Source organism: Ceratotherium simum, chromosome 6 (genome assembly GCF_057802395.1).
Source record: "Ceratotherium simum simum isolate JZ-2026a chromosome 6, ASM5780239v1, whole genome shotgun sequence".
Taxonomy (NCBI): Eukaryota; Metazoa; Chordata; class Mammalia; order Perissodactyla; family Rhinocerotidae; genus Ceratotherium; species Ceratotherium simum.
Window position 1 is genome coordinate 62728788 of NC_141905.1, and position 26429 is coordinate 62755216.

At 45.5% G+C, this 26429-nt stretch overlaps 1 protein-coding gene across 2 annotated transcripts in view; it reads left to right on the plus strand.

Annotated features, from left to right (window-relative positions):
* The window catches only part of SUFU (SUFU negative regulator of hedgehog signaling), a 105013-nt gene that overhangs the window by 11176 nt on the left and 67408 nt on the right, over window positions 1-26429 (plus strand). For both annotated transcript variants that reach the window (XM_014785696.2, XM_004428012.3), the window contains exon 3: window positions 22896-23032. In XM_014785696.2, coding sequence (XP_014641182.1) covers window positions 22896-23032 — 137 coding nt within the window. The remainder of the gene's footprint in view (window positions 1-22895; window positions 23033-26429) is intronic.

The following is a 26429-nucleotide window of genomic DNA, read 5'->3' on the forward strand; positions in this document are numbered from 1 at the left end:
ACATTTCATTTGCAGCGTGGGTTATCTCTTCCTCATGGGGTAGGGATTCCAAATTCTCCAATTCAAAGAGTCTCCCAGCAGCAAGGGGAGAGTTGGGAAGAGATTCGTTGAGCTGACCCAGTCAAACTCACTTTAGAACGTCTGAGAGGCTTGATCATTGGGGAGGGACTGCCAGGCCAGAGTGGCACTGGTTAACACTGAGAGATTTCCTTTTCTTCCTGCAGAGACTCGGAAGGCTTTATGGGTTTGACATGATCGGATCTCTCATCCCAAGATTATTCCCTGTTCTGCCCACCCTTCTAGGCTCCCATCTTCCACATTGCGGCTTTTTCCATATTGAGTGCTCGTCCGCATGCCTGCCATGTTCTGGGTCTGGGTTTGCCAGCATCTCCCTTGCCCAGTGTTCTGACTCAGAGGTTCTGACTCTGGACTTTGGCCTTTGACTCCTAAGTTCATTCCTCCATCCTGCCTCTAGGGTATCCCAGTCAGCTATGTTTCCTGTTTCAGTAGCTCAGTCCTGATGTCCGGTCCTAAGATATGTGTGGAGTGATCTGTCCTCCTGATCTGGGCCCCGTAGGAATGGTCTCCTCACCGCTGCACATACCTTTGCAGCTCGCTGACCTGCCTGCCGAGCTCTCTGCCACAGAGCATTGGGCTGTGCAACACACTGCACTATCAGAGCTCTGTTGAGTCCCTGGTACAGGCAAACACTGGAGAAGATGATGTGTTCTGATGAGCGGGGGCAGGGACAATGAGAAGTCATACCTACCCCTGTCCTTGAAAAACCCAACATCTGCTTGGTAAGAGATGGCAAAGTCCCTGGGAAAGAAGGAGACAACGAGAATTGGGGCTGGGAGCAGCTTTTGGCTTTGCCTGACTTCTGTGGCTTTGAGGCTGTCTGCCCTCACCCTGTGATCGTCCATGCTTCAAGAAGCTTAAAACATGTAATAATAATTGCAAACACTTAAAGCTCTTACTGTGTGCAAGGCACTATTCTAAGTGCTTTATATAAATTCATTTAATCCTCACAACAGCTCTGTGGGATAGGTATTATTAATCTTATTTTACAAGGAAACTGAGGCACAGGGTTGTTAAGGGACTTATCCACCCAGCCCAGCCAGCTGGAGCTGGGCTATAAACCCAGGCAGTCTGGCTACAGCAGTCCTCACCTTTCCCTTCACCTGTGCAGAGAGAGAAGGGGGCGGGGCCTGGAGACCTCCATTACAATTATGCACCTCAGTTCAAAGGTATCTTGGATTAATGGAGTGTGAATAGTTAAGCAAGAAGTGCTTTGTAGGGGCAATGTTGAGCTGGATGTTGAAGGAGTTTTGCAGAGAAGATACCTGCTAGATAACGGCAAGAGGGTGAAACAGGAGAGTAGGTGACAGGATCCTGGGTCATCTCTCAAGTCAGGGCTTCTGCAGCTTGGACATCCAGTTCACATGGTCATGCTTCTTGTGTGGCCAGGGATGTGTGCAGCATTCCAACAGCTCAGAGCATGTCTTGACCAGGATGTATGGACTATCTGATCATTCTCTCAGAGGGAAGAGGGGGTGGAAATGAGGAACACTTCAAAGCTGGGAGTACCCTCGCCATCTAGCTGGGGTGTCTATAGTGCCAATCTGGGAAGGATTTCTGTTCTTTTTTTTTTTTTTTTTTTTATTTTATTTTATTTTTCCCCCCAAAGCCCCAGTGGATAGTGTGTGTCGTAGCTGCACATCCTTCTAGTTGCTGTATGTGGACTCGGCCTCAGGATGAACGGAGAAGTGGTGCCTCGATGCGCACCCGGGATCCGAACCAGCATCGCAGCGCGTGCACTTAACCACCAAGCCACAGGGCCGGCCCAAGGATTTCTGTTCTGATATAAAGATATATTGTCACCCTGCAGAGGATATTTTTCCCTCTGTCCATATATCAATGCAGATTGTCATTTTTTTTAACAGTTTAATTTCTATAATGATTTTTTTGAATTAATAGACTTTTTTTTTTTTTCCTGAGGAAGATTTGCCCTGAGCTAACATCTGTTGCCAATATTCCTCTTTTTTTGCTTGAGGAAAATTAGCCCTGAGCTAAAATCTGTGCCCATCTTCCTGTATTTTCTATATGGGTCGCTGCCACATCCATGGCTGACAAGTGGTGTAGGTTCCCACCCGGGATCCCAGCCCATGAACTTGGGCCACCGAAGCGGAGTGCCCCAAACTTAACTACTATGCCATGGGGCTGGCCCCTAGACTTTATATTTTAGAGAAGCTTTAGGTTTACAGAAAATTAAACAGATAGTACAAAGAAGTCCCATATACCCTTTCTCTCCTCTGCTTATAGTTTCTCTTATTATTCATATCTTGCATTAGTGTGGTGTATTTGTTACCATTGATGAACCAGTACTGATACATTATTATTAATTAATGTTCCTAGTTTACATTTAGGTTCCCTTTTTGTGTTATACAATTCTATGGGTCTTGACAAACACCTGTCCTGTACCCACCATTAGAGTATTATACAGAACAGTTTCCTGCCCAAGAATGCCCTGTGCTTGGCCACTGTATCTTTTCTTCCCTCCTCCCAAACCCCTGGCAATTGCTGATTGTTTCACTGTCTCTTTAGTTTTGCCTTTTCCAAAATGTCATACAGTTGGAATCATACAGTATGTAGCCTTTTCAGACGGACTCCTTTCACTAAGCAGTGTGCGTTTAAGGTTCCTTCATGTCTTTTTATGGCTTGGTAGCTCATTTCCTTTTATCACTGAGTAATATTCCATTGTATGTATGTACCATAGTTTATCTATTCACTTATTGAAGGACATCTTGATTGCTTCTAGTTTTTGGCTATTTGGAATAAAGCTGCCATAAACATTCATATGTGGGTTTTTGTGCAGACATAAGTTTTCAACTCATTTGAGTAAAATTGCTGGATCGTATGGTGAGACTATGTTTAGCTTTGTAAGAAACTGCAAACTGTCTTCCAAAGCGGGCTGTACCATTTTGCATTCTCACCAGCAGTGAATTAGAGTTCCTCTTGTTCTGTGTTCTCACCAGCATTTGGTATTGTCAGTTTTTTGTTTTTTTTTTTAGCCATTCTAATAGCCGTAGAGTGGTATCTCATTGTTGTATTAATTTGCAGTTCCCATCTTTTTATATGCTCATCTGCCATCTGTATCTCTTCTTTGGGTGACATATCTTCGTTTTTGTTCCTCACCTCCTCCCACTCTCTACTTCACCCCTGACCATATATACCCTTTTTCTCACATCATGGGTTCATACAGTGGGGCTGATTATGTTTTCTGGCATATTTTCCTTTTGGTCACTTCTCCAACCATTATGTGAGTTAGTTCCTGTGAGTGGATGCTGGGTCCACATCTGAATTCCTCCGTCTCTGTTGGTTCTAACTGGGGCTGGCTCACGAGTTCTATATCTTCTTTTCCCCAGTGGTGATGTCTTCCATAAAGTCTATAGCTGGTACTGGGGCCTACAGCCTCAATCCCAAGGTTCAAGATTGATTGTACCCTCCAGTAGAGACTGTAGGAAGGCCAGTGTACAAACTTGTCCACTCCAGACCCTAGCGAGCTTAACCTTGACTTAGATGAGAATTGAGTACACCAGGCTTTTGAGGCCCCAGCCAGACCGCAAACTGTCTTAGTTGAACCAGCATCAAGAAGACTTTCCAAAATCCAAAACTTTCCTGGCCTGTGCTTTTCCTTTCCATCCATTATTATTGTCACTTTTTAGTTATAAATGTGCTTTTTTCTTTTATAAAGACAGTTGAACCATTTTACCAAAAATGTTGGAAATTAGAGAAGGGAAGAAAAAATCATTCCTAATGCTATCACCTTTTGTTTGCGATCCTGTATGTGTTCTCACGATGATTTCTGTAAACAATCCATCATGAGTGATGGCCGTCCCAGGTGTGCCTAGGGCTTCTGTCTCGTGTGAGTCCCCTTAGTTTGGGACTTAACGTCTTCCAAGGCTTCCCCACTACCTGGCTGTTGCTATTTTCTAAATTCACCTGGCCCATGGCTGCTAGGGTTTCCAAATTGTGAAAACAGCCCATTTGCTTGGGAAGAGGGCGCCTCGCCATTGCCATGTTGCATTCACTACATCCGTTTTTTTGCTACTTGACTTCTCATAGAAGTGAAGAGCAGTTTAGGTAGTAAATGTACCGACTGTGCTGGCCTCCTACCTCTCAGTTAATACCTCGATCCTTTGAATACAAATCACCATGCATGGTGGCGGTAGTCCCAAGAGTGTGTTGTTCCTGTTGTTGTTTTCCCTTTAGAAAGGTGATCAGTGATTAGATTTGGTGATCAGTGTCACCTGGAAATAAACACCATATGCTTCCTTATTTCTCCCTTTCTTGGCTGTGTGGATACAGAAGATTGAGACTGGGTTTACAGAGTGCCCCAGGCTCCTTGTTCCCAAGGTATACAGAAGATTCACAAGTATAGACAAGCACAAAGACCAAGAAATGGGTGAGAGCCTTTTCAGGTAATTGCCTGAAATAAATGGGCCACCATTTAGGGCTTGTGAGGCTTTCTGCCATACATAGGAATCAAATAATATAATGATACTGTATGTTTGAAGCAGGATCTCATCAATGGATCTAAGAGAAAGGGTGGCCCACTGTCCTCTCCTAGCACTGGGTCTACCAGGTGATGGGTGGGCACACTTGGTTCCCATCCAACATCAGTCACTGGCCTCTCTGCCTCGTTTGGAGAGCCAGCCATTCATTCATTACAGAGATAGTCATTGTTGGAACAGTTCTGAGCATAAGGTATATTGTAGTAAACAGCAGACTCCTAGTCCTGGTCTTCATGGAGCCTCCAGTCTTTTTGACTGAAGGGTCTTTGGAAAGACCCCTGGAAAACACTGTGGGGAGGTGGGCCTGATACAGCCTTGGAGCCTAAGGTCATCAAGCCTCCTTTTCTGCGTCCATGCCTTGAGGCCTGGTGGAGGGCTCTTTGCTAACAGGCGTCCTGAGGCTCAGAAACATGGCCAGGCCTATGTTTGGGGCTGGGCCAGTTGCCCATTTGCCAGTGAGAATCTGGGTTATATAGCAGCTTCTCAAAGAGATATGGTTCACTGGACCTCAGGCCCTTTATTAGCATGTTAGTCGGAGATAGTGGCCTTCGAAGATCCCTTTCCTTCCTACTCCCTTCATGTTATTCAGGCTTCTTGAGTCCCCAGTCATAGAACCAGCTTTGCCACAAGAAGGCCAATCCAGGAGATGTTTTTGTTTTTCCAGTGCTGACCCTCACAGAATACCTGGGGGCACTTGGAGACCTGCCTCTGACCACCAGTTTCCCTTATTCTGATCTCAAGCTTTTCAACATGAGGTTGGGAGCTCAGGAGCCATGCCGGTGGGGAGGGGTGACTACTAGAGAATGGGGCCTGGCGCAGGCTCCCAGTCCCAGAGGGTCAAGCTGGCTGGCTGTGCTTTCTGCCTGTGATGGATTTGCCTCCTAAATGCTTCTGAAAAGCTTGGTTGGTTAGGGGAAAAAAATGTAGTGAAAACCGACAGACGACACCATGGCTTGCCCTAACCCCTTCTCCTTCCTGCTTCAGCTTTTCCAGTATATCAGGTTGCAGACATGCTGGATTCCCACCCTCCTGGAGCCAGTCTGGCCATTTTTCATTCCTGTAGCCAGGGTTTTGCACAGAGAAAGGGCCCAGAAGGAAGGCAGTAGCCGAGCAGGGAGCCTTTGGGGTTGGAGCTTTGCAGGAGCATTGCTCATATGGCTCTCTTAGTTCTGTGCTAGCTCTGTGGCCAGGGGCAGTGCCCACAGAATCTCACTCCTCTGCTCAGAACCATACAGTGGCTTCCCATCTCACTTGAGTAAAAACCAATGGCCAGAGCCTCCAAGGTCCTTGAATCCACCTCATCCTGTGCTGCTCTCCTCCTTCCTTACTCTGCGGCCCCCACTGCAGTCCCGTTGCTGTTCCTCCAAAGTGCTGGGTACTCTCCTGCCTCAGGGCCTTTGCACTTGCTCTCCCCATGCCTAGAAAGCCCTATGCTCAGATAGCTCTGTGCCTTACTCCCTCACCTCCTTAGGTATTTCCTTAAATATCACCCTCAGTGAGGCCTTACTTGACTTCCTTATTTAAAATGGGAACCCTGCACCCTCTCCATGAAGCGCTGTCCCCCTTTCCTGCCTGATTCTTCTTTAAAGCACTTATCACCATCTAACTTATTTTACTTTTTTGCCTTGTTTATTGTCACTCTCCCCTGATTCCCCCTGGAATGTCAGCTCCCAGAGGGTAAGGATGTGTATCTGTTTTATGCATTGATGTTTCCTCAGTGCATTGACAAATATGTATTAAATAAATAAATAAGGGGGAGGCAGCCCTTGCTTTGAGGTTTCTCCACGTGTTGGGAAAGCGTTCTCACACCAGAGGCAAAGAATTCTCCTGGCCAGCACCAAGTCTGAGCATTTAGCTCATTTAGGGGGCTTTCTTCAGCCTGGACCCCTATTCCCATAGGAGGATTGACATACCACAGGCATTTTCATAGGAACAAGAGCCTTTTTCTGGGAGGAGGGGTGTGATTTTGTTAACAGTGTCTGAACCTTGCTTTATCGGGGTGGGGAGTACCCCCAGCTCCTGACACAGCACTTGGTACATGGTCAGCCCTTAACTGATTTTGTAAAGAGTTGAGTGCATGTTGCCTGAATGTCTGGTGCTCTGTTAAAGGCTGGGGGTATCATGGGGGTGAGACAGGCAAGGTTTCTGCTCTTATGGATCTTACATTTTAATAGAAGAACCATGTAAAAGTATATATAGTTTTAGATAATGCAGGTGCCATGTTGAAAATAAAGCAGGGATGATGTGCTGGAGAGAACCCAGGTAGAAGCAGGGGTTGAGGTGGATGGAGAGGGTACATTTAGCAGGTAATCAGTCATGGCTTCCTTGAAGATATAACATTTGAACTGAGACCTCAGTGACAAAGTGGCTGCCTGGGCCATCCCATTGTAGAGCTCTAGGGGCACTCTTCATATTATTCTATGCAATTGGTGCTCCCTAGAGTTGTACACAATGCTCTGGTTATGCAACCATGTGAAGATTGTAGGCAGTGAAAATAGCTAGTGCAAAGGTCCTGAGGTAGGAAGGACCTTGAGGTTTTCAGGGAACAAAAAGAAGGCCAGTATGTTTGGGGCTTGGTAAGAGAGGAGGACAGTGAAGCAAGATGAGGTTGGAGAGTTTGAAGGCAATGTAAAGAATGTGACATTCAACAAATTATCTGTTGACTGATGAGGGAAGCAAAGGGATGATGTGATGGGGGCAGGAGTGGGGTTTTAGGAAACTTCCAGTAATGTGGGACCTCAGACCTGGTATGAAGGCAAGAGAACAGAGTTGAGTGAGGGTTTTATTTTCCTAAAAAGGAAACAGCTTCAAAAGTGGCTCAAAGGAAATGCCGTTAAAATAGTTGAGTCTGACTTTCATAGTGACTGAGAGGAAGGCTCAGTGCTTTTTAATACTGTCTTATCTTGCTTGTCATTGACTGTCTCAGCCTGATCATCTCTTTGGATGGCAATGGGAATATTATTACCATTTGGCATTTGCTCAACTGTGACATGATGTGCCCATGTACAGAACACACAAAAAGTATAATCCTCACTCTTGGGGAACTGAGATGCTGAAAAGATTTGTTTCTTTCCTTTACCCTCTTTCAAGTGTCTCGATCTACTTCTGGGGCAGCTGGCTTCTCAGAGTCCTGGAGGATTGTGGGTGGACAAAAGGCCTTTGGGCAGAATGCCCTGGCTCTAGGGTCTGCAGGAAGCCCCCAAGCTGTACACCTGTGTGCAGTTGGCACCTCGCTTCCCAGATTAGACTGTGATCTTGCCACCATTGGCTTAGCCTGTCTTGTTTTATTTTTAAAAAGATATTTGTATAGATGTTGCTTTAAGCCAAAGCCAAGAGTGGGAACTTTCTTAGTGATGCCAAGAAACCCAAGTACCAGGCTCTTCCTCGGCCCAGAATTCCTGTAGAGTGCTTGGCTGGCTTGGAATCCCCCTGGGGACTGACCTTTTGGTTCTTTGGTGGTGGTTGGGAGTAGAGAATGAAGAAGGTGCAGTCGGTCTCCGCTAGGAGAGGGTGAACTGTGAGCTTTCACCACCCTGCAGAGGAAGGGTCTACTGTTCTTGGCTTGGTGCTTTTCTTAGATTCAGTGTCTCCATCTGGGAAGCTCTTTGCTCACTGAAAGCCCGAGATAGAGTTAAGTCACACTAAGTGTTGGGAGCCAGGTGAGTTTGGCTGGATTTTCAGCCGAATCAGTCCTGGGAGCTACTATTTTTAAACTTGAGGGATGCTGTGGGAACGTGGTCCTTGGCTCCCCGCAAGGGATCTCAGGCAGCATCTACTTGAGTGAGGCAAATGCAGTCCATGAGTCTGGCTGGTTGGTGTGTAGTGGAAAGAGCATCTACTACTCAGAATTAAACTCAAAGGCAGCTGCCCTGTGCTGTAGCCCACCAAACTCCCAGTTCGGTGTGAGGGAGCAGAGTCTCAGCTGATGTACTTTTGTTCTTTCTTTCTTTCTTTTTTTAAGATTATACAAAATTAATATAAGATAGCTGGAAGATTTTTTTAAAAATCTTAGTTATATCAGAATATTACCATATAAACATATTTCCAAAGAATTTAGAAAGTTTTACTACCCAGTAAACTACTTGTGTAGTCACCAAACACCATTTCAAAACAGCTAATGGAGTATCAGCAATTGTGAATTGTTCAAAATAAAAACATCATCTTTGCAAATGTTTATATAGTAGTTGTTTATTGAATTCTATTTTAATGGCTGTCCGTCAAAGTGTGGTATCAGTCAGGAAGAATCTGGGGCCTGGATTGAGGCTTCTGGGAGGGATCCAAGGTCAGGAACTTGGGCAAAGCTGGAAGACCGGGCAGCTCTTGAAGGATGGGGCTGATTAACCTTCAGAGTCCAGAAGTTAGGGAAGCGAGAGGCATCTTCTAATGTTAGGGAGAAATGATGAGGCAGAAACTGCTTCTAGTGAGCACTAAGCAAAGGAAGGATGAATACTAGCCTCCATGTGTGGGAGTTTCCTGCACGCTAGACCCTGTGCCACACCATTACAAGCCTCCCAATTGCCCTGTGAAGCAGGTATTCTTGTCCCAGTTTAACAGATGAGGAAACCGGGGCATGTGGAAGCTAACTTGCCCAAGGATCAGCTGGAGAGTGGTGGAGCTGGGGTTTGTCAGCTGGGGCAACCTCCACTGCCTATGTTCTTGCCCATGTCACTGCATTCCTCTCTAGCATCTCATTGGGATCCTAGGGTGGTATAATTTTATGCAGTTTCTACCCTAAGTACCACCCGGGACCTCCAAAGAGTTCTGGGAACCCAAGACTAATATTGTCTAATGTCTACCTTCCTCACTTCCCAGCTTCTCTGCACTGCTGGTAGGCTCACCACTCTGCCTGAGACCTTCAGTCCATAACCTTGGGCTGGCATTTACCATCTTACCCCTCACCCACTATTCTAAATCTTGTAAAACTTTGCCTTTTCTCGGATTCAGTCTAGTTACTAAACATGCATTTAAGTCTCAGCATGTGCATGTCACCAGTAGTCAGTCACTCAACATCTATTGTGCACCTACTAAGTGCCCAGCGTCGTTCTGTGTTCAGTGTTTGTCACTTTGGGGGACTACAAAGAAGTAGAAGAATGGCAAGAGTCCACACTATGCTGTGAGAGATCCCTGCTTAAAATGTAAGGGAGACCACGTGAGGTACTATATTAGCGAGAAAACTGTACTTTGAGAGAACATGGCGTGGGAAAAGAAAATGATTTCACTTAAAGACATGGTAATGTGATTTGAGAAGGGCTTTGACAAGAGGACTTCAGAAGGTAAGGCTGGACTAGAAGGGCCTTCCAGGCTGAGGGGTCAGCAGAGCCATGGCGTGGGGTTGGGGATGTGTTTGGGGAATGAGGGTCGGCTGGGGGTCACAGCACAGGCCTGCCGCATTTCTCTGACCCACTAATTCGGTGACCCTACCCAAAAAGGGGGATGAAGGTAGCCACAGATGATACCGTGATACAGTCTTGGTTACACACACACACAGACACACACACACACACACACACACACACACACACACAGCTGGATCCTAGTGATACCACCTCCTTTCTTAAGTACTCACAAACCAACTTTTAAAATCTCTTATTCTGGGACTCTTAAACCCAAGGAAATAATCCTTTGTGGGGAAAAAGCCACATGCATAAAGATGTTTGTCAAAGCACAAAAGAGTGCAGCTTTGGAAGCAACCTCATGTCCAACAAGAAAGAAATGGTTGAGTAAAGGACCATATATGATTTCCTGTTTTTGTAATAGATGATAGTTATACTGCTTTCATAATGGGGTAAACAAATCACAATATGAAAAATTTACCCTCATTTGTGAACCAAGAAAATAGTAATTTCTTTGTTGTGTAAACTGATAGATCAATACTTTTAAAAATATTTGTTTGAGAGTCTTGACCAAGGTGTCAGACTCTAAGTCAGTGTCAGAAGTTCTAAGTTGTGGCACTGGTTCGGATTCCTTACTCCCCCCGGCCTGGCCTTCATAGTCCCAGCTGGCTTTGCCGAGCAGGTTACTTATCTCACTGGGCTGATGCCTGTTCCCGTGTTCAGCAAGCCTTCACTGAGCCCTCCTGTGCTGGGCACTGTGCTGGGTACTGTGCTGGGCACTAGGGGTGCAAAAAGGGGCAAATCCAGTTTTAACAGAGGAGCTAGGAAGGCCTTTATAATGCAGCAAGTTGGTTTCTGTGATGGAGGTTTGCACAGGAGTGAGGAAGAGATGGTAGGTGCCCTATATTTTTCAGGGTACCAACAAGAAAGAGTTTGGCACCTCCAAAATAGGATAACTGGAGGAGAGTTTCTTTATGAAAGAATGGTACCATAGAGGATAGTGCAGTGACACGGGGCTCATGGTTGGCTTGGCTGGCACTGAAGGGACCACAGTGGGGAGTGAGATTCGAAAACCTAGAAGGAAAGAGTTGTGTAGAGTGTCCGTCTTTAGAGTGACCTTCAGCAGTAACCTTTGGTGAGGGGCACCACCAGCCCCAGGCAATGCTGCAGGGAGGGAGCCCTTGCTTCTCTCTCCTCCCTCCCTCTGATTTCCTGTCAGAGCTTCCGCTGGCTAAACCCATTTGGAAGCCAGAGGGCTCAGGTGCCCCACACAGGTCAGCGTTTCAGGGCAGAGAGCAAGGTGAGTGTGTTGGTTTTCTATTGCTGCATAACAAATTACCACAAATTTAGCAGCTTAAAACAACATACATAATTTCATGTCTCCTTTGGGTCAGGAGTCCAGGTGTACTCAGCTGAGCGTTCTGCTTTGGGTCTCACCATGCCGTAATCATAGTGTCAGCTGGGCTGCATTCTCATCTGATGCTCCACTGGGGAAGTATCTGCTTCCAACTCCCTCAGATTGTTGGCAGAATTCTTTTCCTTGCAGGAGTCATGGACGCTTCTTCAAAGCCAGGAATGGAGATGGTAGCTGCTAGCAAGATGTGGTCTTATATAATGTAACATAATTGTGGGAGTGGTGGTGGGATATCCCATCACCCAGCCGTATTCTGTTGGTAGAAGCAAGTTGCAGGTCCTGCCCTCACTCAAGGAGAGGGGATTCTACCAAGTATGAACATCAGGAGGCAGAGATTGTGGGGGCTGCCTCAGGATCTGCCTGCCACGGTGGGGGTGGACCTGAAGGGCAAACAGAAGATATTCAGCACGGGCACTCAGCTCAGAGAAGGTAACACCTGAGCCTTCCTGAAGATTAGCAAAGGGCAAAGAAAAAGGGAACAACCTGTGCAGAGTCTCAGAGGTGAGGAAGTTGTTAGTGTGTCCAGAGATCTGCCAGTCTGTTCATTGGGCCTGGTGCTTAGAGGGTGAGGCAGAGCAGGTGAATGGGACCCAGTTCATGGTGGTCTTGTGAGACTTGCTGAGAAGTCTGGACTTGATCCTAAAGGTTTATGGGGAGTGGGCTTTGGAGAATTTTTTACAGGGGAGAGGTATATCACATTCCATTTGGGGAATGTCAGAGTGAAGAACTAAATAGGGCAGGAGAGGGCCGGCCCTGTGGCTTGGTGGTTAAGTGCGTGCGCTGCGATGCTGGTGGCCCGGGTTCGGATCCCGGGTGCGCATCGAGGCACCACTTCTCCGTTCATCCTGAGGCTGAGTCCCGCATACAGCAACTAGAAGGATGTGCAGCTACGACATACAACTATCCACTGGGGCTTTGGGGGGAAAAAATAAAATAAATAAAATCTTTAAAAAAAAATAAATAAATAGGGCAGGAGGCAGGAGATCAGTGACGAAGAACGTTGTTGGCCGTCCAAGTGAAGGATGAAGAAGACTAACCATGGTGTGGCAGTTAGGATGGCAAGAGGAGGACACATTTGAGAGCTGCTGAGGAGGGAGGAGGAAGAGTCAACAGAACTCGGTGACTGCCTGCCTGGCTGCACAGGGGGACGAGGCAGGACTGGAGGATGACTCCTGGGATTCTGGCTTGATGGCCATATTAGTTTCCTATTGCTGCCATAACAAATTACCACACATTTAGTGGCTTAAAACAACACATATTTATTATCTTAATAGTTCTGGAGGTTAGAAGTCTGACGTGGGTCTCACTAGGCTAAAATCAAGGTGTCAGGCGGGCTGCTTTCCATTCTAGAGGCTCTAAGGGAGAATCTATTTCCTTTTCCAGCTTCTAAAGGCCACGCGCCTTCCTTGGCTTATGCTCCTTCCTCCATCTTCAAAGCCAGCAACGGCAGGCCAAGTCCTCACGTCACATCTCTCTGACCTACTCATCAACCTCTCTCTTCCGCTTTTAAGGACTTGTGTGGTTAGATTGAGCTCACCTAGATAATCCAGTATAATCTCCCCATCTCAAGATCCTTAACTTACTCACATCTGCAAAGTAAAGTCCCTTTTCCCATGTAGGGTAACACATACAGGTTCCAGGGATTAGAATGTGGACGTCTTTGGGGAGCCATTGTACAGGCTACCATAGTGGTACTCTTCTTCAATTAGGGAAAGATGGAAAAGGATCAGATTTGGGAAGATACTGAGTTCAGATTTGCATATACTGAGTTTGAGGTGTCTGGGTTTGGTCATTTGCTTGGGGATAGATTTGGGAATCCTCAACAGAGGCGTGGTGCCTGAAGCCATTTTAAAGAGGTTACCCGGGGAGAGTGTGTGTGGTAAGGAGGTGGCAGGAACCAAGCCCTGGAGAAAGCAAGGTTCTGGCTTTTGTCCCTCTTTCTTCACCTAGGAAGTCCTTTAGGGGACAGGTGGAGGCCATGCATGGGGAAATGCTCACATTCTGTTTTCCCTAGTGAAGTGGTTTCCAGTGGTGCACTCTCTTTGCCAGGCAGCTGTTTATTTTCTGCATACGTGTAAGGGGCAGAGCAGTGTCTAATTCCAGGGCATCATGGGGCTTGGGGCAGCACTGAGGGCTTTGGAGCAGACTGACCTTCTCGAGAAACTTAGTGCAAATGGCAAAGGCAGCTGGCAATCCAAGCATGTGCTGGCGTTTGGATGAGTGCTCCTTGGGATTGCTTGGCATTGCCCTGGGAGACAGAGAGCTTCTGTAGAAGAGGTGGGCAGCCTCCTGTGTAGAGCCCCAGAGCTACTGGCGGTCTTTGGTTTAGGACTTGCTGTAATCTCTGGCTCCAGCTGGGGCTAAGGCTAGGATTCGCCCTATGCCTGTTAGAGACGTGCATGGAGGATGTGTGTGTGCACTTAGACGGAGGTTTTGGAAGGAAAAGGTATGCTTTATGTTCCCCTGGGACAGGACCTACAGGCTCCATTTTTCTGGGAGTGAACATCCAACCCAGTAAAGCAGGGAACTAGCCAGCCCTGGTGGTCTAGTGGTTAAGATTCAGCCCTCTCACTGCCGCAGCCCAGGTTCATTTCTTGGTCAGAGAACCACACCACCCGTCTAGTGGTTGTCATACCGTGGCAGCTGCATGTTGCTGTGATGGTGAAAGCTATGCCACTGGTATTTCAAATGCCAGCAAGGTCACCCATGATGGACAGGTTTCAGCAGTGCTTCCAGACTAGACACACTAGGGGGAAGAACCTGACCACCCACTTCTGAAAAAAATTGGCCATGAAAACTGTATGAATAGTAGTGGAGCATTGTCTGATATAGCGCCAGAAGGTGAGACAATGGCACAAAAAGACTGGGCAGGCTTCCGCTCTAATGTACACAGGGTTGCTAGGAGTTGGATCATCTGGAAAGGCACTAACGACAACAAGACAGGGAACTAAGGCTAATTCCCAAGGAGGAGGGCTGGTTGGAAGGGAAGACCAACCCTAGGATGAAGGACTGGTGTGCCCATTTCTACAGCCCGCCTGGGACCAGGGAGTAGGGAAGGAGGGACAACAGGACCCTTTGTAAGGAATGACGTGACATTACCCCCCTGGTTCTGGAATTGGCCTGGGCTGGCCTTCTGTGCAATATGTTTCCTGAAGCAAATGGTTCCCTTGTCTTTTTCTTCTGACACCAGGATTGAGCTTGAGACTGAGCCACAGTCCCTAGACCTGACTTTAGAGGTACCACCTTCACAAGGTCAGTGGCAGCCTTAGCTGGCCCAGCATTCCTTGCTCCAGATACCAATGGAAGTGTCTAGGCCACCCCCAGAGAAAGGAGGCATGACCAGTTTCTCCTGTCATACCCTTGGTGCACCAATATGAACACTTAGCCAACAGATTCTATGAGAACCCTGGCAGGCAAGACCTGCAGATATAGTAGTGAACAAGACACAGTCCTGCCCTTGTGAGGTTTACAATCTAGACTGGAGATTATAAATGGTAGAAAATTTAGAAAATACAAATAAATTTGAAAAGGAAAAATTGCACGTGATAGCCACTATAATATTATTGCATTTTCTTCCTATTTTTTTCTCATATATATTTTTTCTCATGTATTTTTACTTTGTGTGTGTATACACACATATTTTGAATCACACTTTATATTAAATTTTGTTTCATGCTTTTTCATGACCGTTTGTTTGTAGTAAAATATATGTAACATGAAATTTACCATTTTAACCATTTTTAGATGTACAGTTCAGTGAAATTTAGTACTTTCACATTACTGTGCTTGTTACCACCATCCATCTCCAGAACTTTTTCATCTTCCCAAACTGAAGCTCTGTACCCATTAAACAATGACTCCCCAATCCTCCTTCCCCCTACCTCTGGCAGCCGGCATTCTATTTCATGTGTCTGTAAATTTGGCTATGGTAGGTACCTCATATGAGTGGAATCATACAATGTTTGTCCTTTTGTGTCTTGCTTATTTCCTTTAGCATAATATCTTCAAGGTTCATCCATGTTGTAGCATGTGTCAGAGTTTCCTTTCTTCTTAAGGCTGAACAATTTCCATTGTGTGGACATATCACATTTTGCTTATCCATTCCTCCATCTATGGACACTTGGGTTGTTTTCACCTTTTGGCTATTGTGAATAATGCTGCTGTGAACATTGGTGTACAAATATCTGTTTAAGTCCATTTTCGCTTCTTTCGGGCATATATCCAAAAGTGGAATTGCTGAATTGTATAATAAATCTATGTTTAATATTTTGAGGAATTGCCATACTGTTTTCCACAGCAGCTGCACCATTTTACATTCCCACCAGCAATGCACAAGTGTTCCAATTTCGTGACCATTTTAGAAAGAGTTATTTATGTTTTTATCCTATAGTTAACAATAGGTGAACAGCAAACAACAGAGGCTGTAGAGTGGGATTCTAACGTCAACTTCCTGTTTCTCCTCCCCAGAGGTGGAAAGCCCTTTGACTCTCAAGGCTCAGAGATTAGTCCTCCTGCTTTCAGAACTCTCATTTTTAAAGACTGTAATGTCCCACCACACAGTGCTCCAGAACTTATAATACCTTTACTTGTAGAACATTTAGATTGTTTCTAAATTTTATGCTCTTATAAATACGAATGAATGTATTTACGCAAAAGACTTTTTCCAAATACAAGGTTATTCTTTTAGGGTAAATTCTTAGAACTGGGAACCACTACTATAGATAATAGCTGACACTTAGATAGTGCCTGCTGTGTTCCAGGCACTGTTCTAAGTGTTTTATGTATATTAACTCATTTAAGTAGTTATCACATGATAGCTGCTCATATCTACATTTTTTAAAATAGACCTTACTTTTCAGAGCAGTTTATGTTCACAGCAAAATTGAGTGGAAGGTACAGAGTTCCCATATACCGCCTGCCCCCACACATGCACTGCCTTCCCCACTATCAACATCTGGCACCAGAGTGGTACATTTCTTACAGTTAATGAACCTACACTGACACATCATCATCACTCAGAGTCCATAGTTTACCCTAGGATTCACTCTTCATATCTCCATTTTTACAGATGAAGAAATTGAGACACAGAGAGCATAAGTGATTTGCCTAAGGTCACACAGCCAGGAAGCGGTGGAACCAGGACTTGAGCATACGCAGCCTGGCTCCAGAGACTCTGCTCCTGCACTGCTGACATTTTCCTGGCTCTTGATGCATATTTGGGGCTTTTTAGATGTGGTAACATTTTCCTTTGTTTGGGTCAGATAGTGATACTTCAGTGTTGGGTAACTAACTGTCCCAATTTGTCTGAGGCTAATGGCTTTCTTGGGACATGCGGCTTGTAATTCTAAATCCAGGAAAGTCGTTGTCAAACAAGGACAAGTTGGTCACCCTACTTCAGGAACACCAGTCCTGGGGCCCACGATGAAGTCTTTTTAGTAACTAGGTCAAGAGCTGGAGCCTCCCCAGATCATGGAGTCTGGATGGCCCGGAGAAGGATGAGGGGAAGGGCGGGATCCACTTCTTGTTTCCTAGCCTCTCCACATTTGTTTCTGGGCAGACTGACCAGGGGTCCTACTTGGTGTTCTGGAATTTAAGCTGCCCAGACAGAGCAGTGGGTCAGATTATGTATTTTTGGAGAGAGAAGTAAAAGAACCGTGGACATTTGGGCTGGCTGTCACCTCAGCCTTCCCCTGCAGCACACCTCCTCAGCCCAGAGCCCAGTTGGGTGTAATTATACAATGCTAAGAATGTTTGCCTTGCAGCTCAAGTATGTTGCAACATCCCAGGCTGCGGCTTACAGTGGGCAAACACATCTTGAAAAGATAGGTGGGCGGTCACATTTGTGACGTGACATGGGTAAGACTTGTTGCTAGCTACACTCTAGGATTGCCAGAGCACTTCTACTGGGTATCAGAGGAACTGGAGGCCAGCAGGGGCCACTTCCTCTGGGGTCAGGCTGGATCTTCATGGAAAGGGCTGCTGCCTGAGCCTCTTAACTCATTCGTTAAGTCTTTACTGAGCACCTATCATGCACTAGGATATATATTCAAAGAAATGTCACCCCCTGCCCCGCAGTCCTTTCCCTCTCATTCTCACCTACCACCTGTAGGGAACCAATCTTATTAGTTTCTGATTTATCCTTCCTCTGTTGCTTTTTGCACAAATGAGCAGATATATGTATATTTTCTTATCTGCCCTTCTTTCTTCCTCAAAAGGTAGCATATTATAGTACTTTTTCCTTTTTTTACTTAACAGTATCCATATCAGTGTGTAGAGCTCTTCCTCATTCTTTCTTATAGCTGCATAGTACTCTTTGAACCACTCTCCTACGAATGGGCATTTAGGTTGTTTCCAATATTTTGCAATTACAAATTCTCAGAAGTGGGATTGCTGGGTCAAAAGGTAAATACATATGTAATTTTGTTAGGTCTTGCTAACTTCCCCTCCAAAAACGATTGTACTACTTTGCATCCCTACCAGCAACGTATGAGAATGCCTCTTTCTCCATATCCTCACCAACAGAATGTGATATCATCCTTTTTAATTTTTGCCCGTCTGATAGGTGAGAATGGTATCTCACTGTTGTCTTAATTTGTATTTAAGTTGCATTTCTCTTATCATGATTGAGGTTAAACATCTTATTGTATGCCTAAGGCAGATACATCTGTAACTACAGTTTGAATTTTTTTTACTACTGAGTCTTTGGTTTTTTTCCCTCCATTTTTTCTTTTTTTGAGGAAGATCAGCCCTGAGCTAACATCCATGCCAAGCCTCCTCTTTTTGCTGAGGCAGACCGGCCCTGTGTTAACATCTGTTGCCAGTCCTCCTCCTTTTTTTTTTCCCTTTTTCTCCCCAAAGCCCCAGTAGATAGTTGTATGTCATAGTTGCACATCCTTCTAATTGCTGTATGTGGGATGCAGCCTCAGCATGGACAGAGAAGTGGTACGTCGTGCGTGCCTGGGATCCGAACCGGGGCCACCAGTAGCAGGGCGCACACACTTAACCGCTAAGCCAGGGGGCCACCTTCTTCCGTCAGTTTTTAAAAACAGCTTTATTGAGATATAATTCACATACCATACAGTTCATCTACTTAAAGTGTACAATTTAGTGGTTTGGCGTGTATTCACAGAGTTGTGTAACCATCATCATAATCTAATTTTGGAACTTTTTCATCACACTAAAAAGAAGTCCCACCCGCATTAGCAGTCACTCCACATTTGTCCTCAGTTTCCCAGCCTTAGGCAATCCCTAGTCTACTTTCTGTCTCTATAGATTTACCTATTCTAGTTCCAGGCAGTTTCTAAATATTTAATCCTCATAACAACTCTGAAATAGTTACTGTTGCAGTTATTATCCCCATTTTATAGATGAGGAAACTGAGGCACCAAGAGGTTAAATATTTTGCCTGAGGTCACACAGCAATAAGCAGATGGGCTTTGGAGTCAGACAGACCACAAGTCCGAGCTCTATTGCTTGCTTGCTGTGTGACTTATGGAATATTACTTAAACTCTCTCAAGTGTCATTTTCAGATATGTTTAGTTAAATGAGAATGACAATGGCTGAGTCATAGAGTTGTTGGAGAATTAAATGCTATGACATAAGAAAAGTGCTTAGTCCAGGGCCTCAAATTTAGTAGGTATTCAGTTAATCATAATGGTTCTTAATAGGTAGGGCCAGGTAAGGACCTGGCTTACTTGGTGTGGTTGGCCCTGCATCCCCTAGCATTTAGGTGGACCCTGAGATGCCAGCTTTTTTTTTTTTTTGTAAGATATAATTCATATACCATGAAATTCACCCATTTAAAGTGTACACTTCAGTGGTTTTTAGTATGTTCGTGAGGTTGTGTAACCATCATCACTATTTAATTCCAGAACATTTCCATCACTCCAAAAAGAAACTGTACCCATTAGCAGTCACTCCCCATTCGCTCCTCCCCATATCCTCTGGCAACCACTAATCTACTTTCTGTCTCTATGGATTTGTTTATTCTAGACTTTTCATATAAATGAAATCATACAATATGTGGCCTTTTGTATCTGGCTTCATTCACTTAGCATAATGTTTTCAGGGTTCATCTATGTTGTAGCAAGTATCAGTACATCATTCCTTTTTATTCTGTTGTGTGAATATACTACATTTTGTTTAGCCATTCATCCATTGATGACATTGGGTTGCTTCCACTTTTTGGCTATTATGAATAATGCTGCTATGAACACGTGTGCAAGTTTTTGTGTGAACATATGTTTTCATTTCTCTTGGGTACATACCTAGGAGTGGAACTATTGGGTCATATGGTAACTCTATGTTTAACTTTTTGAGGAACTGCCAAACTGTTTTACAAAGCAGGTCCACTATTTTACATTCTCACCAGCAGTGTATGAGTGTTCCAGTTTCTCCACATCCTCGCCAACACTTGTTATTGTCTATCTTTAATTTTAGTCATCCTAGAGTGTGTGAAGTGGTACCTCATTGAGGTTTTGATTTGAATTTCCCTAATAACTAATGATGTTGAGCATGAGTTGCCAACTTTTAGGTCAGCTCTTTCTGCCCACTTCAGCTGTTGTGTTTCCTCCAGAAAGTCTCTTCTGGGTTCCTAGTCATCTTCTGCCTGTAGTTAGTGGTCATTTTGGCATCTTCGAGGCTGATTGGTACCTTCTTAGGTGCTTTGGGGCAGACTTTTGGGCAGCTTCCAGCGGTCGGGCAACTGTGTCTAAGATTCAAGGCACGTGCTCTTCCTGTCGGCAGGTTTGATGTTACTCTTGAGGCTGACACAGCCATCCCTAGGCTCACCAAACTGCTGAGACAAAGCCAGCCTCTCCCCTGGGCACCTCAGTGAACAGGATCGGAAGTTCTTGAGCTGGAAACAATCTTGAGAGGCTATCTCATCCATCCATCTGCAACAAGACAGTTAGGACCCCTACCCTCTCCCTACCAGACTAGGGAGAATCTGTAATGTATTCCTTTAAAAATCCCTCTAGGAAGAAATTCCACTGGCCCCCTTTACCACCAGCCAATATCTTAGCAGCCTTGTGTGTTAGAAAAATTCTTTGCTCTGACCCAGATCCCACCTTCTGCAACACATGCCAGTTTCCTCTCATGCTTTCCTTTCTTGGAGGATGTGAGAGACAGCCGCTCCCTAGGAGGGGCTTCGTCCTCTGGTCAGACAAAACTGCTTTGGCTGGAGAAGCCCTCACGTGAGGAAGTCCAGACCAAGCCAGGCCCCTCTAGGGGACTTTAAAGACTAAATGACCTTGTCACTTGGCTATTGCGTGGGCAGTCTGCTTTGAAAAAGAGACCTTCTGACAGGCTCCAGGTTGTGTGTTTATCCTGAAGCTGGGCCTTTCCAAACTCGTGTTTCAGAGTTTAGATGTTGCATCCAGCCAGCCTGGTGGGTGGTAATCAAACGCAGGTGGAGACCATCTGGCCAGGCCTGTCCCTCCTAGCTAGCCAAGTGAGGGCTGGCCTGCCCACCGCAGAGCTGGCCCAGAAAGCACCCCGTGTGGAGGCAGATGGGGTACACGTGCATGTGTGCGCATGTACACCCATACGTGCGTGTGCCTGTGTACACAGCCCTCTTAGAGAGGTGGTGCTGCTTGGATGTGTATGATTTCTCTCTCTGCATCTAAGGGTTCTCCCCATTGTGCAGCCTGAGGAACGTGTTTTTTTTAGTCTGTTTCTCAAGTATTTTGCGGTTAGAAATCGTGTATTTTTCTTGGCCCAAGATGAAAGCCCCGGGGTAAGGGGCTAATACATTTTACAAAGCTGCCTCTAATTGGTGGCTGCTGAAGTCTTCCCTTTGCCCTAGTGACCCATCTCCTCTTGTAGCGTTTTAACTCGGAGGCAGTCTTGCATTTCCCCAGGTTTTCACACCTCTCTCAAGCCTGCAGCCCCAGGGAGGCAGCTCCTCCAGCCTCAGTTTGCTTAGCTATTCTACCTCAGCCTCCCTGCACAGAATTGCCCCAAACAGGGCAGGTCAACAAGAAAAGAAAATAGCTTACACTTTGTGCTGCCAAGCTCTTCTTCTAGCCTGGCTAGTCCTTCTTCAAGCATCTTCTCCCAGAATTCTAGGTGTATACCCTCAAAATGGATTCTGCTTCCCACATTGCCAGATACCCAGAGGAAATGCAAACTATGGACATCTCCTTTAAATATAATTGGGTATGACCATGATGATTTTAAGGATTCCTTTTCAGTCCTTTAGAGAACTTAGCTTATCAGAGGTGACCTCCCCCTGCAGCAAGTGCTGAGGGCTGAGCTCCCCCAGGCACACAAGCAAGGCTAGGACTGGTGTCAGAGCTTCTGACAATCTGGAGTCTCCTTCTATCCAGTCTCCTGGCCTGCCTTCTTGGGAGTGATGATGAGGATGATGGAAAAATTCCATGTGGAACTCCAGGGTTGGGCACTGACTGCATCATCATCCGTTTAGTATTCTCCCCTCTGACCGCCTGTTCTGGTAGCTTGGCTAGCAAGGAGGTATTGGCTGTCATCTTAGTTCATGGTTTGTATTTGTATGCTGAAGAGTTTACATGTGTATAATCATTGTGGCTCATGTTTTTACAAGATATAATTACTGAAAATTATATCATAAACATATTTAACTTTTAACCCTTCCCAGGCTGATAAGCCTCCTGTAGCTCTCAGGAACTCCTCCCTGGATGCTTCCCTCACCCAAGAAGGTGTCACCTCCCAAATCAGGCCTTGTTCTCTAACCTGCACCATTTTCCTCCCTGGCAGAAGTCCATTTTAGGGACTTCCCTGGAGACTCAGGGCTCCTAAGTGTTTCCTAGCAGTCAGGGAGGCAGGCATTCCTCTGCTGCCTCATCATCACCATGATGAGTATGGCCACAGAGGCAGTAACCCTCATCATTCTGGGCCACTTGGGGATGGGGAGGGAGGGCAAACCGTGCTTCCTCAAGGTTCCAGTGACTGAAAGTGCACATTGGGTGCCAGGTTTCAGGAAGAGCGTGTACTGATTGATGGGTGCATGTGGGGTGCTAGGTTTCAGGAAGAACGTGGTCTCTCCCAGTATTTGGAATCTGCCTTGGGACCCATCCACAAATGCCGAGTTTGGGGGCCAGCCAGCTCAGCCCAAGGATTATACCTTTGTGGGGCAGAGTGGAGCTGGGAGTGGAGAAACGGTCTTGTCCTCACAGATCATACACCAGGACGTGTATCCTTAGCAAACTAAATAAGTGCTTATTAGTAGCTTGAAGGAATAAGGAGCATGAATAAGGAAGATTTTCAGTAATGGAGCCTCAATCACACAGAAAAGAATGTTCCAGAGCCACAAAATGTGGAACTTATAATTCAGAGTGCCAGCAGGGCAATTTGATTGGCTGGACAAAGGTCATACATGTATACTGTGGCTGGCAGGAGGGCGAGGCTGGAGTTCTGGTTCCCTGCAGGCTATCGAGATCCTTCCTCCCCTCAAGGCTCATACCCTGAGAGATTCCTCTAATGAGGGGTTTGGATGCTGGGCCATCAAAAATAGGGGAGAAATTTAATTAGACTTTCAAAACAGTGTTTTTCCTAAGGTAGTTGAACTAAAAACATTTGCTTTTTATTCCTTTCAGATTTACAGGAACAGACGGACCTAGTGGCTTTGGCTTTGAGTTAACATTTCGTCTGAAGAGAGAAACAGGGGAGTCTGCCCCTCCAACATGGCCAGCAGAGCTAATGCAGGGCTTGGCCAGATACGTGTTCCAGTCAGGTAAGAGCCCCAGGAGCTGGCTGGTGTGGTGGTCCTTCTGCCATGAGCCTGACTGGCTTTGGGAACTCGCAGTATATTTTGATGTCTGCACAGTGACCTTTCCTGAGAGTACTGTACCCCATTTGTATCATGATGGTGGCTTGTTTTGCCTGGTGTTTCCTGGGTGGGAAGGTACCTGGGCCATGGAAGAGAAGGATATGTCACTGTGACCTCCAGCAGCAAGTGGGAGTCCCTGCTACTGTTCTGACACCCTGAGCCCTTGTTGCAGTCTGCCAGCCATACTTCTGATTCCCAATGAGCCAAAGGCCAACTCAGCATGGAGCGGACAAGCTCTTTCTCTGTCTGCCCTATTTCCCATAATTAGCATGGTCCTTCCTCCCTGCTCCCGGTGGCCAAGCCATCTCTGTTTCTGGGGCCACAAGCACATGTGTTAATCTTGGCTGAGCCTTGGATTAACAGTAGAGAGTGGGGTAGAGAGAGAGAGAAAGGATTGCCAGGAGCTTGCTCCCTCACAGTGTCAAGGGGAAGCTGGAATCAGGCAGGACCTTAACAGTCAGAAATATTGTTTGATTCAGATGATTCAAGTGCCCACCAGGGGATGGCCCTGTGCTCCTGGTGCCCCTCTAGAGACTGCTAATATGGAACCTGAAGTTGGGGCTTTGTGCTGGGAGCCTTGGTCTGTCACTCTTGGCTCAGCCTGCCTATAGTCCTCCAGTGGGATGAAATGTTGGAGCAACTTTTAGTACCTTTTATGGAAGGTTTCATATCATCTGAATGTTTATGTGGCTAATTAATTGCTCAGAAACATTTCCCATATGACCTCAGATTTTATTTCTTTGGTGTGGTAAGTAGCCTTCAAATGAAGGCCAAGACACTTTTATCCAACTCTTTTGCTCTTTGACTGCTATAAACAAGGGCAAAGTGACATCTAGGTGGGTCCCTCAAAGTGTGGTCCTCGGACCCCCTGCATCAGAAGCACCTAGAGAGCTTTTTTTTTTTTTTTTATAATTTTATTTATTTATTTTTTCCCCCAAAGCCCCAGTAGATAGTTGTATGTCATAGTTGCACATCCTTCTAGTTGCTGTATGTGGGACGCGGCCTCAGCATGGCCGGAGAAGTGGTGCGTTGGTGCGTGCCTGGGATCCGAACCCGGGCCGCCAGCAGCGGAGTGCGCGCACTTAACCGCTAAGCCACGGGGCTGGCCCTAGAGAGCTTTGCAAACGCATATTCCTGGGTCCCACAGGAGATCTCTGACTTTGAGTCTTTGGGGTGATCTTCCCAGATGCTTCTTGTAGAGACTCAATTTGGGGAACCATAGATCTGGCAGCTTTTCTAAATACAGTGACTTTTTTTTCAGCCCTGAGTAGGTTATAAATTGGGAATGCAATAGATCCTCTAAGTTGAACCCTTCTGCCCTCATTCGAGACCCCTGAGAATCAGATGTTGGCAGGGTGGCTGTCATGTAATGAGACTGTTCCTTAGCTACCATCTACCATTATGTGTCTGTGGGATAGTCCCCTTTTGGAGGCTACAATGGGTCTTCTCTAAGCAAGGGTTCCCAAACCTAGCTGCTCATGAGATCCCCTGGGAAGCTTGTCAACACACTGATTCCCAATACCCTCTGCAGGGCTCTGATTCAGTTGGCCAGAGGTGGGACCAGGGCATGTTTCTTAACTAGCTTCCCAGGGGATTCTAATGCAGCTGATCTGGGATGGTATTTGGGCTCTAACAGACTGTTGACCAGGAAGAAGTAACATTCACAGGGGCAGGGGAAGCAGGCTGCCTGAAGCAGCTGGCCCATGTGATTTGGTATTTTCCTAGTGTGGTTTGCACAATCTTTTAAAATTGTTCCAGGAGTCTACTGCCTGAACCCTTTGTGTCCCCCTTTCTCCCCTCTTGGGATGCCTGAAGCTGACTCCAATATAGAACTGTCTTTGGGAAAATAAACTTTTCTCAGTGTGGAATTTGATCTGTTATGGGAAAGGAGGCTCTAAAGACTAGGAAGCCTCTTGCTTGTATAGATAGGTAACTTCTTGCCCACTGCTTAAGCCAATGCATTTATATGCTTGTTTCTACTTAATGTACCTGCTCAGGTGGATAGAGATCAGAGGAATGTAAAAGAGGTGTTATGAGTCACTGTCAGATGGAGTCAAGCAGATGAACTTCTGAAATAGTTCTGATATTATAGTTCTGAAATAATAATGCAAGTGACTGGAAAAATAGGATTTGATTTGCAAGGGTTCATTTCACCCATACTGTAAGCATCACTAGTGACTGTTTTGCAACACTAATGTGCCCATTGATTCAGGCAGATTATCAACAGATGCTAAAACCATTGGATAAAAAGATTGTTGGGGAATAAGATATTCACGAAGACTCTCAAAGAATCCCCCACAGGTTACTTTTATTACAAAGAGAAAAAGAATACCTTTACAATGCAAAGATTTGAGTGGACATCACCTTAACCAAATGATCAAAAATAGCAACACCAATAATGGAACAAATTATTATTATGTACTTCCTCAGGTATTGCAGTGTGAAGTATAAAACATCAACTATGTAGCACTTTTCCAAAAATGTTTCACCTGAATTAAATCATGAGCAAACAGTCAGACAAGTCCATATTGTGGGACATTTCACAAGACGGCTGCCTGGACTCTTCAAAAATGTCAGTGCTGTGAAAGATATAAAAAGGAAGAGGGCGGGGGCTGTCCTACATTAAAGGAAACATGACAGTTTAAATGCACTTATGATCCTTGATTGGATCCTGAAATGAAAAAAAAGTCATTTTTAGGGCAATTGGAAAAATATAAATATAGACTGTATTTTAGATAACAGTGAAACTGAAATTCCTTGGGTGTGATATGGTATTATGGTTATGTAGGATAATGTCCTTGTTCTTAGGAGATCAAAGCTGAAGAATTTATGAATAAAATGACATGATGTCTGTGACTTAATTTTTGAATGATTCAGCAAAAAAATTAAGTGTCTGTGTGAGAGAGAGAGAAAGAAGAGAAAGCAAATGTGGCAAAATGTCACCAACTGGTGAATCGAGGTGAAGGGTATATGGGTATTCATCGTGCTGTCCTTCTAACTTTTCTATGGGATCGAGAATTCTCAAAATAAAAAGTTATGGCTGTTTCCTGAGTGTACATTGCCTGGCGTGTGCTCCATAATCCCTTCTGCACCAGTGGCCCCTTTTATGGTGCCTCTAATGTGATGGCTACAGTTTGTGCCTGCCGACCACTTCAGGCATTTCACAGTAGCGGCAGGATGACTATACTTCTAAAAGTATAATACTTGATTTTCTGTTTGCCAGAATTCCTGTAATATGATTGTACTACTTAAATAATAGCTAAAACAAATTTACCTGAAATTCTTTTTGGAACATGGCAGG